This window comes from Sciurus carolinensis, chromosome 3, assembly GCF_902686445.1.
Source record: "Sciurus carolinensis chromosome 3, mSciCar1.2, whole genome shotgun sequence".
NCBI classification, from domain to species: domain Eukaryota; kingdom Metazoa; phylum Chordata; class Mammalia; order Rodentia; family Sciuridae; genus Sciurus; species Sciurus carolinensis.
Window position 1 is genome coordinate 57274058 of NC_062215.1, and position 12680 is coordinate 57286737.

Below are 12680 nucleotides of genomic sequence, written 5' to 3' on the forward strand. Positions count from 1 at the left end.
GCTAAAAAAAAAAAAAAAAAAAAAAAAAATTCAGTGACTGTTTGCTGAATTGGTTAAGAAAACTGCTCCTTTTTTTACTCCTTAAGAACTATTTCTTTCTGTGTTAACAGCCTCCCTCTCCAAACATTCAGTGTGATGACCCTAAGCCAACTGCTTTTGCCCTGGTCATGAACTGCAAGATTGGTCACCCCACATTCAAGAGGTCATCTGTGAGTCTGTCTTGATTGATCAGCTCTGCGCACTACTCCGGAGTTGGTGATGTTTACATCCCAGCCATATTTGAACCTCTCAGTTGTGGTCTCTGTGCTTCTCTTTACTGTACAATCTGTAGCAGTGCTTGCATTTGCTAAGTTTGCTTTGAAAGGAGGCAGTCAGATACAATGTTGATTAATCCCAGGAAAGCAGAGTGAAGTTGTGGGGTAGTATGGAAGGGGCATCAGACTTTTTTTTTGGTACTGGGGATTGAATCCAGGGGTGCTTAACCATTGAACCATATCCTTAGCCCTTTTTTATATTTTATTGAGAGACAGGGTCTTGCTCAGTAGCTGAAGCTGGCTCTGAATTCACATCCTTCTTCCTCAGCCTCCCTAACTGCTGAGATTACAGGCATGCGCCACCCTGCATGGCAGACTAATTATCTCTATGCTGTGGGAAATCTCAACTGTAAAAGGGGAATAGGGTAATGCTGTCTGCTTTGTATATTCCGTATTTGCATGGGAGGCTTATGTGAAATAATGGATGTGGAAGTACATTGTGCTATAAAAATGTAAGAAATTTAAGTTATGTTTCCTAGCCCAGTTTGTAGTAGGCAGTTTGAATTGAGAATGATATAGACAAGAATCAAGTGACCATTTTTTCTTCTTTTAAAATATTAGGCAAACATTTCAGTAGTTTGGCAGGTAGAGGAGAATGCTTTTCCAAATGAGACAGCAGACATCACTGTGACCGTCTCCAAGTAAGTACTGCCTGTATTGCAGCCTAGTGAGGCTATCACCTTGAGGAAATATCCCTCCCATGTGCATGCTGAGAGCTGTGACCTCCTCACTGCCCAGAGAGAAGGGGAACCTTAATGAGCCCACAGAGGCTCCTGTCCCCCCATAGTGACTTGGCTAATTTTTTTTTTTAAATCAAAGCTATTTAAAATGTTCTTTTCGTCTCACAAAATAAAACTATGGCATACTCTGGTGGAATGAGCTCTAGACTTGAGTTCTAATTCTGGTTTATTTAACTTTGAATAACTATTATCTGCAAAGCCTCTAGGTTTAGGGGCAGGGTGGGGCATGGTGTTGGGAAGTGGTGGTTCTGCTCCCCAGAGGCAACACCTGGAGACATTTTTGATTGCCATGACTTAGGAGATGCTACTGCTATCTAGTGTATCTGAGAGCAAGGATGATGCTAAACATTATACCATGTATAGGACAATACAACAAAGAATTATCTGGTCCAAAATGTCAGTAGTGTTGAGGCTGAGAAATCCTTTTAAAAATCAACATTTCTCTTTAAGTGTGGTCTTGCATTGATTTATTTGCACTCAAATTACTTATCTCTAAGAAATTTTCCTTATCTGATATTCCCACCTTTGTACCTTGACGCTGGGAAGCCAGGGTACAAAGCAGTTGTGCTGTGAACTAACAGTCTTATTTTCAGTTCCAACCAAAGGACTTTGGCCAGAGAGACCCACAAACTTCGTTTCAGACATGCCTTCATTGCAGTTCTCTCCAAGTAAGTACTCCATGGGACTAACACCTGTGTGACTGCCTACCAGAGGACAGCTTCAGGCATTCTCTCTTGTGGATGGAACCAGTAGTTAGGGTGCATGTGAATATTGTCTGTTTCTGAGATGAAGCTGCTTAGAACCCAGGTTCCAGTACTTATCTCTATGGTACTCATGGTTGGGTTCTAGAAACCCCATGGTGGTCATTAAAGGAGGAGCAGTGCCAGCTTTTGCTACAGAAGGGAACTGAGGGAAGGAACTATGGAGGAAAGACAGGGGCTGTGGGATTGGGAAGCAAGGGAGAAAAGTAAAGCCACTCTGAGGAGTGATAATTAGAAAATGAACCAGCTGAACTATACTGAATGCAAATATTTCACCTCATATCAGCTGCTCTACAACCCACTTTACATTTTGACATTTACCTTGGATTCCTCTTAAGGATCTGGTGCCCTCTGTCCTAGTGCATCCTATTGGAAGCATCCAAGTTCATTAAAAATTAAAAGGGGACCTTGAGACCTAACACATATCCTCTCAATTGCAGACCATCCGTGATGTACATGAACACAAGCCAGGGGCTTTCTGATCACAAAGAATTCCTCTTCAGTGTAAGTTCTTAGTGTTTATTGCAAAGCTACAGGTGGCAGAGCAACTTGAGCTTTGACTTCCTGTTCTGATTTTATTTGGCAGATTCATGGGGAAAATCTCTTTGGAGCCAAATTCTGGTTGCAAATTTGCATCCCAACCAAATTGCAAGGTCTCCAGATTGTAAGAGTGAAGAAGGTGACAAAGACCCAGGTATTCACAGGCAATTCTTATCATGATCACATTTCTTTCCAGAGTGATTATGGATTTTCAAAGGTATAAAAACTAGAGCTTTAGGAGTTAAATCTTGTTTAGTCTAGTAAAACAAGATTAGTTAGCCATTGGAAAACATTAGGAGTAAATTACCAGTTATGTTCAGAAGGAATATTAACTACTGAGGCCTTAAAGCAGCATTTTAATTTTCTTTTCCTTAATGAAAAATAAGCAAAAATTCAAACATTAGTAGCCATGGAGACCTTTATTTTCCTTTTGAAAATCGATAAATTCTGCCTCTGCTTCTATGTGATTGGTGAGTGAGCCCAATAAACATGTGACATTTCTTACACTTCCCCCTACAAATTGTCTGTCTTCCCCCCTACAATTGTCTTTTCCTTCCCTCCAGTCCCTCTTAGTCTCTGCTTTGCTATTGCCTCTTTGCATTTATTCAACCTCTTATCTGTAATCTGGTTTCCAACACCAGCCTTAATACTTAAAGCAACAGGCTCTGGTCGCTCTAACAGCTGATATCTAGACTTTCTTGATTTTTGTTTTTTGCTCAGGTTATATAACAATTTCAAGGCTCAAAAATGAAAATGTGGAATTTACAGAATGGACTCTGCTGACAATTAGAAAAAGGACTTATAAGTTGTACATACTTGTTCTTACATGTAGTTTATTTTCAAGAACATTTGTTAACAGCAAGTTTAATCAGTTCAACAAATATTTCAGTTTCCACTTGAAAACAAAGTTCTTGCTTGGAAAGTTGATTGGAAACATGTAAGAATGGAATTCTACCTTATCCTGCTCTGGGTTGGAGAATGAAAACAGCACTGAAGGCTTCAAGACCCTCTCGGTTTGGGACAGTAAGACACATTCAGCTTACTTAAATAGACTGTGTTGGCAGAGCAGGTCAGTGGCAGAGCTGAAGTTCAGCACTGTCCTATGGAAATGCTGGATCTTTTTCCTCACCTGCTTCATGGCAGTGGTGTTACATTTAGTCTTAAAGGTCATTTCATTCAGAATCTTGTCTGTGAGGTAATGTAGCCAGAGCACATTATTATAAGGGTGATATTCACCCCAGCAGTTGTTGTTCTCCTTCCTCATGAGCCTGTAGATATCATACTGGTAGTCACCTTCACCTGTAAACAGGTCTTCATCCATGGAAATGTCACAGAAAACCACAATCCCATCTCGCTCCAAGCGTGACAGGGTATAATCAATGATATTGACTTGCAGCCCACGGGTGGGAATAGTGTTTGTCTTTCCGTTAAGGGTGTAGTGGAGCTCCTTGAGGCTGGTTTTCTTTAACAGAACATTCCCCCAGTGTAAGTCTCGGTGCTCAAAGTGCAGTGATGCTTCTGCCACTGCAAGGGATGCTGTGATCTGGTGTATAATGCTCTTTGCTGTAGCCATGGAGGACAATTTTGTTTTCATTTGCTCTAGGTCAATCCCACCAAACTCAAATTCTAGTATAATGAAGAGCTGGTCTTCCTCAAAATAGTCAGGCCGGTCATTTGCAGACTTTTTGGTTGAGTTATAGTGATCCCAGGCTTTGAGGAGCAACGGAGGGTAAGACCCTTGAACACAATGCACTGAGTTCAGCCCAATAAAGCCTTCTGTGCGGTTGAACGCCTCATCAGACAAGAGGCTCAACTCTTTGGAGATGATGATCTCTGGCAGGATTTCCTCAAATGTTTTCTGATGGGATCCATTGACTAAATCTGGTCCTTCAATAGCAATGATTTTTAGGGCTACAGGTTTCTCATCAGTAATAATTTGAAACACTTCACCAAACACCCCTTCCCCAATTTTCTCACAGAGTTCCAGTTTTTCTGTGGAAAGGCAATAGCTAAAGGGGATAGGACCTTCCTGACTGCATTCCCAAAAAACCTTTTTAGCCTCAGAGGTCTTTTTGTCTGCAACATGTAGAATCTTTAAGGGGCTCAGCAAGTGCATAGAAGAGGAGTGCCGTGGAGACAAAGCACTGTTTGTTCTGTTCATGACAGGAGGGTTTGAATATTCTGATACCGGGGACCTAGAGAGAGAACTGGAAATGGTATAGCTGCTGCTTACCTCTGACACATCAGTTACAATTTTCTTCTTGTGGAAATTGAAGGTGGCCCTGACTTTGGTCCAAGAACAGGTCTTTGGTAAATGAGACAGGTCCCGAGATAGGAATGACTCTTTTCCCATCTTTTGGCTCTTTTTAAATTGGTGGTAATGGAAAGGAGAGGTTTCCCCTGCTTCCTGATGTTTCCTCTTTCGTCTTGGCCTAGTTCTCTTAGGCCTGTTGATTTCCCCAGGTATGATATGGCCTCTGCAACCATTGGCTTCCTCAGAGTCTATCCCACTCTTTTGACAAGAGTCCCTGTCTGTGGCCCTCTTTTTATCTGTGCGCTCCAGTCTGTTTCCCATCACTTGCCTTTTACAACAGGACTCCTTACTTTTTCCATCTGTCCCAAACTCATAATCCACAGGGTTTCTTGAGTCTATAAGGCTATAGAGAGCAGATGTGAGGCTGGTATAAGCTGGATGGACCATTCTGGTGAACGTGGCTCCTTCTGTTGCTGCCTCCTGGGAGTGGGTGGCAGATGCTTGGTTCAGGGAGGCTGACGGCAAGTGGAAGTTGCTTGGGTCTGCGGAGGCTGCATCTGGAGAGGCAGGAGGACCGGTGGAGATGACACTATCCCCTAGCGCTGGCGGTCCAGGGCCAGGCGAGGGCGGGGACCTGATCAGGGAGGCACTGATGCCCAGCTCGTCGCGGTCCCTGGGCTGGCTGCATCCACTGAAGTCGGAGCTGAGACGGCCCCGGTTGCGGCTAGGGAAGGGCGGCGTTTGGAGCGGGCCGCAGGGGGTGCTGCACTTCAGCGGAGGCCGAGCTCGCAGCCTCAGGCGTCTTGGAGTCGCGATCAGGGTCGGCCGATCCTTGGAGATTCGGCCACCAGGACGCCTCCGCCGCCTGCGGACAGGGCTGCCGGGGAAGTCCGGGTCGTCAGGGTCGTCGGAAGCTACGGACTGCAAGGGGTCACCGCTGCTGGTGTCGCTGCTGAAGAAATTATTCCGGGTCTGCGGTGGAAACCACTGCGCCGCTGCCCGGCCCGGCCGCCGCCGCGGCCTCCCGCCACCGGCTGCCCCGTACGTTCGGAAGAGCCGGGTCCCGGATCTTGGGAGTGACGCCGCCATAGCAGACACCCGCCAAGCAGTTCAAATACAAACACCGCGAGACTTCCGCGCGGTGCGCTCGCCTGCCCTCTGGGTCCTAGCACCCGGCCTCGCGCACGCGCATCACGCCGGGCTCTAAGGGAGTGAGTGGGTACGTGTAGCCTTGGAGGATTTGTTTGTTCAGTGTGTCCCAGGAGTGACTTTCGTTTCAGGCTTATACTGGGTGCTCCGAGAAGCAACCCGCTTGTGTGAGCGATCCATTTCAGGTGAACGTGGTTTCCCCGAGAGGCTAAGGGAGGGATTGAAACGTAAAGGGATTAAACTAACGAGACTGCTTTTCCAGCGTGTGGACGAATGGTATTCAGTGAGCTGTAACATCACATCAGATAAAGAGAACGTAACCGTGGCCGCAGAGATCTCCTTGAGTCACGCTGAGCAGGTATGTGAGACCAAAATGCTCCAGATCTGATTATCCAGCACTAGGCCATCTCCCTTAGAAACTGTAATGGCATCTAAAACGTTGCATGTCCAGAACAGGGCTCCCCCCCCGCCCTTTTTTTTAATCATCTTTATTTATTTTTAATGTGGTGCTGAGAATCGAACCGAGTGCCTCAACACATGTTAGGCAAGCGTTCTACAACTGAGCTACAACCCCAGTCCCAGAACAGGCCTCTTGATGACTTTCTGTCCCAGCCTGCTCTGTAGCCAGTTTCTCAGGCTATTCTTTATCCTCTTTCCTAGTAGGAATTCTAGGAATTACCTGTGACTTCTCCCTTTCCCATATCCATTCCACCAGTAAACCCCATTTCACCTCCAGTGTATATCCTAAAACCATTCACTTCTCTCCATCTCTACTGCTACTGTTGTGATTCAGGCTACTATCACTTGTTGGGGCTATTGCAGTAACGTTGGACCTGCTCTCCTTGTTTCTGCTTTTCCCACACCTTCTACAAATAATACACATAACAGCTATCCACCCACATTAGATTGTGTTAACAAAAAAAAAGTACGTAGAGTTTGAACACCCTTAGTTTCTAATCCATACTTTGTGTGTGTGTGTGTGTGTGTGTGTGTGTGTGTGTTTTCATGGCCTGCAAGGTACTAACTACATGGTCTGGTCTTAGTTTATTTTTTCAGCTTTATCTCCTAGTACTCTTTTCTCTCCTGCTGTCCCTTTCTTATAACCCAGCTATTCTGACCCTTCTGTTTTTCTAGTTTGTCAATATTATTTTGGTTACAGGATAATCTTGCTGTTTCTTTGCCTAACATGGCTCTTTCGCTGTTTTCATGTGGGTGGTTTCTTCTTGTATTTAACACAGATGTTATTTTCTTAGAGAGGCTTTCCCTGATGACTTATTCTAAAGTGGGAGTTAGTAATCAAGCTTAATATCTTATAGTGATCCAGATGAGAGCAATGAGGTTTAAACTGAAGAACTGGAAATGAGGGTCGAGAAAAAAAGGAACATGTATAAGAGAGAATTAAAAAAAATTGTTAAATGACTTTGGCATGGGATACAGGATAAAGGAAAAGAAGTTGAGGATTAACTGCATATTTCTTGTTTGGTAACTGTATGGTTGCTGGGACCATTAACGAGACTAAAGAATACTAGAGATAGAACACATTTAAAGATAAGGGTGATGAATGCTATCCAGAAACAGTGAATCCATGTTTAAAATATGTTTGTTTCTCTTCCTCCCTCCTCTCATCTAATAGTTACTAAGAGATGTAACTGAACTGCAGATCTTTGGTGAAATATCTTTCAACAAATCTCTGTATGAGGGACTGAATGCAGAGAACCACAGAACTAAGGTAATCCCTGGCTGTTTTCTGGGTAAATTGTGTGTAGCTTTTGAGCCCCTGCACAGCCACCCTCCTGTGGCTTTCTTCCTGTTTTCAGTTTTATCACTTCTGATCTTGGCTCTGCTCTTAGCTGCCTTTGAGCTCTTGAATGAGTCAGCTTCTGCCTCAGTTTTCACCTATGAAATAAGGCTATTGAGTAAGAGGCCTAACCTGAGAAGCATAGGTTGAAATGATTAGCCTAGATCCAACAGCAGTATATACTTTGATTTAAAAATATATTTGCTGTGAACAGCATGGCCATTAATTCAGAAACTGGAGGGGCGATGGGTGATGAAGAAAAGACAGACACACATAGAGAAAAAGCTGGGGCCAGGTGGGAAAGCCAAGCTGTGGTGAGGCTTGACTGACACCAGAACTAGCTCAGCACATTTATTATATAGGTTTTGCATCAGAAGGTTATTTGTGAGAAAGTTTTAGCAAAGGAGGCAGTCTGAAAGGTCTTGCAAAACTTGTGAGACATCAAGGTCATCTTGTTATGCCCAGAATTCTCTACCCCTGGGAGTTGGTGTCCAAATCCAAGGTTCCAGCTGAGAGAACTGTGCACCTTTGCACGTAATCTCCTCAGGCTGGCATTACCATAGCAACTGGGCCATCTTTACATGCACCTTTGCACAGAAAGTTCCCAGTGCAGACACAGCCGTGAGGGAATCAGGGACCATGGTTCAGGTCACTGCTCTCCACATATGTTGACTTTAAAACAATTTTTCCTAATCACTTAGGAAATTATTTTTTGCATATGTAAACTGTCTTTCTACTGTATATATCAGTGTTTAGTTATAGTATTAAACAGTTAAGTGCTTATGAATGCATAATTTTTAAATAAGACTTAGACTCAGTACTAGAACTCTTGGAATTTGATTTGCAGGAGTATGACCAAAAATTAAATTGACCCCTGTGGTCTGTGGGGTAAGTGCTCCTGTGTGTGTTACCCTGCATTTTTTAAAAAAATCATATTATTTACTTAATCGTTATCATTTATTGACCTGTTTTACTGGCTGGAGCTTGACTGTTATATGCATTCTGTAAAAACTAAATACATTTTTTATTCTGGCAAATACATGTAAAATTAAAGTTAGTAAGTATTAAAATATTTTTTTAGTTGTAAATGCCTTTATTTATTTATTTATTACAATGCCTTTATTTATTTATTTGTATGTTGTGCTGACGATCCAACCCAGTGCCTCACACAGTGCTAGGCAAGCGCTCAACCACTGAGTTACAACCCCAGCCCACATTTGTAACTATTTTTAAGAGTACAATTCTGTATCATTTAGTATATTCACTATTCACTATGTATACCTTTGCCAAAATCTAGTTCCAGAAATTATTTGACATGGAAAACAAGCAGTGCTATTCCCTTGGTTTTCCTTCACTAAACCCTGACATACATTTTCATTCTTGTTGACATTTGCTAGGACATGCTTCTGGCTTCAAAGATGATATATCTCTGAGCTTTTAAGTTAGGCGTGATTCTTCACTAGAGCAAATGTCCAGAGAGTGAGCCTGAATTGCTGAATATTAAATACTTAATTTTCCTCCTTGGAGGAGGAGAAAGGAGCAATTCTCTAGCCATGTCAGATAAACATTTTAAATTAAAGAATTTTTACCTTCTCTCTCTCTCTCTTTTATTTTTATTTTTATTTTTTGAGGCAGTGTCTTGTGTTGCCTAGGCTGTTCTTAAACTCCTGAGGCCAAGCAATCCTCCTGAGTAGCTGAGACAACAGGCAACAGGCTGTTTTGAAGTTGTTCTAATACAGAAAATGACATTATAAAGAAATAAGTGTCTCATTATTGTACTGCCTAGAATTTAAAAAATAAAAGTAATAGCAATGAAATCCAATTCTTATAGAAGGTACCAGTTGAAACTAATTTTTTCTTTACTCTCCCCATGCCCCCAAATCTCTTTCCAAAGGGAGTTATTCTTAATAGTTTATTATATGTATATTCTTAATTTACTTATATATTTCTCCCTCTTATTGATGTTTTTATTTCTATAGCATAGATTCCCCAAAATCCCTTTCTTTAAATTCAATATCCTAAGCAAAATATTAACTAGTTCCTGCCAATAAGCACCTGACTTAAAATGAATCTGAGCTATGTATCCAGATGAATTTAGCCACAGGTAAGGGGAAAAATCCAGCTAATGTGCCATAAGGGCATATGCTGTTCATCTAGGAAGGGGTGTAGACTCTGCTCAATGGCCTGCCTCCTTAATCCTGTGTGTTAGGTAATGCTTTCCTTCATGGCCAGCACTAAGTTGCCAATCTCCAAATGCCATAAAGTTGAGTATCCCTTATACAAAATGTTTGGGACCTGGCATATTTCAGATATTGGAGAATTTTGGAATATACACTTTACCAGTTGATCATCCCTAATCTAAAATTCAACATGCTCAAAATCTGAAACATTCTGAATAGCAACATGATACTCAAAAAGTATTGGATTTTGGGACATGTTGGAGTTTGAATTTTTGATCAGGGATGCTCATCTTGTATTTTCATGTGACAGAATACAAACTAGGAAGCAAGAGGTCACCAAAAGAATTTTTCTTTATGTACCTTCCCTTTTCAGGGAGGAAACTTTTCTAAAAACTCCCAGGAGACATCCCTTTACAACTTACTAGTGAGAACTGGATTTCATCTCAATTACTGGCAAAAGAAAATAGTTCTGTTGTGATTATCTTCGATCAATCTTGCCTCCTAAACAACATCTGAAAGGAGAAAGTGGGTATTGGGCAGGACACTGTCAGTGTTTGCCACAGGTGGTATATCCTGTACCCTGCTTTTCCCTTAATCTCTGCCTGGGCAGCTTTGGGGCCCTTTTGGGAACCTGTGCATTTCAAAGAGGTAAAAGGAAGAAGGCTTTCAGAAATAGGTGTAGGTGCTTCTACCCAAATCTGACCTGGTTCTATGACCATCACCTTGTAATTTCCTTTCATTTCCTAAACCCAGGTTACTGAGTAGTTCTGCCACTCTTCTGTTAAAAAAAAAAAAAAAAAAAAAAACCAGCTCTCTTCTGTTTTTTTCTCCCGCTTTGTTGCTTTGATACCTCCTTACTCTCAAGGCCCAGAGCTTTAGTCCTATTAAGTTCAGCTGCCTATGAGTTAAGTAGGGTCTGAAGGATCAATCCTAAGTCAACCAGCATTTAACTTTATTGGAAGAAGCCTCAAGGGTAAGTTTGTGTGGTTGTGTACTCCTTACAGGAATTTCTTTAAACACCCCCAACTTTGGTGCTTAAACATGTGCATGAATGAAATTCATTATCTTGGACAGGCAGAACAGTCTTGATGGCCCTCTGGCCTCACCTGAGTCCTGCAGCTTAACTGTGGCTGCAACCTGGGAGGTCCGGGTCTCAGTCAGAATGCATATCCCCTGAGCTTTCCAGCTGAGCCCTTTTGGTGAGCAGATTAGATACCTGAAGTTGAGAGATCCTTTGGGAAAAAAAAACTTAGGGTGACTCATAATAGAAGAGTCTCACAAGTACTACACATGAATATAATTTTGCATGTATTTTCATGTTCCTGAGGAACATATGTCCTCAGTCTAGTGAAGAGCAGGCCAGTATATTTGGGGAGATTATATTGCTAAAGAATTTACTGGATTTGTGCAAGATCATAAAAAGCTCTGAGGGCTAGGGTTGTGGCTTAGTGGTAGAGTGCTTGCCTAACACGTGTGAGGCACTGGGTTCGATCCTCAGCACCACATAAAACAAAAATAAAATAAAATAAAATAAAGGTATTGTGTCCATCTACAAATAAAAATATATTTTTTTAAAAAGCTGTGAGAACAGAGTTGGAGAGAACTTGGAGGTCATTTAAGGTAAGTCATCAGTCTTGATCAGTACCCAGGATGTTGCCAAGTTCTCATATTTTCTCGTTAAAATAACAAGAATTTTTTTCCTTTTTTGGTGTACCTGATTTATTGAACCATCTCTCTTTGTTGTGTCTAGATCACTGTCATCTTCCTGACAAATGAGGAGTACCATTCTTTGCCTCTTATAATTGGAAGCAGTGTTGCTGGTCTTCTGGTTTTGATTGTGATTATAGTCATCTTGTTCAAGGTCAGTTCTCATTGTGTTCATAAAGGTGAGATAAAGCCGGGTGCAGTGGTGTGCGCCTGTAATCCTAGTGATTTGGGGGACTGAGATGGGAGGATCACAATTTGGGGCCAGCCTCAGCAACTTATCGAGGTCCTTAGCAACTTAGTAAGAGCCTGTCTCAAAAAAAAAAAAAAAAAAAAAAAAAAAAAAAAAAACACACACAACAACAACAGCAACAGGAAGTGGGGCTGCAGATGTAGATCAGTAGTAAAATGCCCCTGGGTTAAATTCCCAGTACCAAAAAATGGGAGCAGGGAGAAAGGACCTGGATCTGATGTTGGGCACAATACCTGCTAGGATAGACAGTCCCCACTTAGAGCAGCTACCCTGGCCTTGTGGACACTTTCTCCTCTTGATTTAACCATACACCCCATTTAGGTAAATGAATAACTTAGTTTCATCTGAAGGAATAAAGATCTAATTGAGGTATTATAATGCAGAGAGATTTTCCTAAAACAGATCTGATTGTCATTCTCCATTTTAAATCCTTTCCTTGCCTTCCCTGTTTGAGTATTTAAACTCTTTTCTTGCTATTCAAGACCCTGTGCTCTCTGGCCTGTACCCTTCTCTTCCCACCCACAAGTCTTGTTTTTTTCCTCCAGACAAGTCGAGTTGTTCCTAAATAGGTGCACATCTCTCTGCTTGTGCGCAGGCTACTCCTCTTGCCAGGAGTGCTTATCCTCACTTTTTCACTTTGCTTACACTCTCCCCTGAAAACTCAACCTAGAGACTCCTGGATCCTCTGCATTGGGCTCTGTGCTTGCCCTGTGAGCTCCCTTCTGGAAACCCTTCCACAGGGCAGTTGTTATACTATATTGTAATTTTTTCCCTTTCTACTAGATTCTGAGCTTCTTGGTGTAGGAGGCTGTACTTGATCTCTTTCTATCCTCAGGATGGTAGGCTGTACTGACTATTCTTACATAAGCAAGATTAGATCCAGTACAGCTCAAACTACACAACTTTGTAGAATTAGTTAAGAAAAAGGTTCAAGTCCTCTGAGGGTTCAGAGCAAAATGGGAAGTCAGTTCTAATTGGGGAATGAAC

General features: G+C 42.2%; 2 protein-coding genes across 3 annotated transcripts in view; one reads left to right on the forward strand and one right to left on the reverse strand.

Moving 5' to 3' along the window:
* The window catches only part of Itgae (integrin subunit alpha E), a 53541-nt gene that overhangs the window by 40311 nt on the left and 550 nt on the right, over positions 1-12680 (forward strand). For both annotated transcript variants that reach the window (XM_047543281.1, XM_047543282.1), the window contains 9 exons: positions 111-209; positions 876-955; positions 1648-1722; positions 2256-2319; positions 2402-2509; positions 5890-5943; positions 6021-6116; positions 7392-7487; positions 11487-11597. In XM_047543281.1, the coding sequence (XP_047399237.1) occupies positions 111-209; positions 876-955; positions 1648-1722; positions 2256-2319; positions 2402-2509; positions 5890-5943; positions 6021-6116; positions 7392-7487; positions 11487-11597 (783 nt within the window). The remainder of the gene's footprint in view (positions 1-110; positions 210-875; positions 956-1647; positions 1723-2255; positions 2320-2401; positions 2510-5889; positions 5944-6020; positions 6117-7391; positions 7488-11486; positions 11598-12680) is intronic.
* Haspin (histone H3 associated protein kinase) lies at positions 2768-5698 on the reverse strand. Its single transcript, XM_047543284.1, has one exon. It carries the CDS (start codon positions 5696-5698, stop codon positions 3395-3397), a length of 2304 nt encoding a protein of 767 aa, XP_047399240.1. The 3' UTR covers positions 2768-3394.

Excerpts from the sequence above, each read along its gene's own strand:
- Haspin (XM_047543284.1), bottom strand. The coding sequence starts at position 5,698 with ATGGCGGCGTCACTCCCAAGATCCGGGACCCGGCTCTTCCGAACGTAC.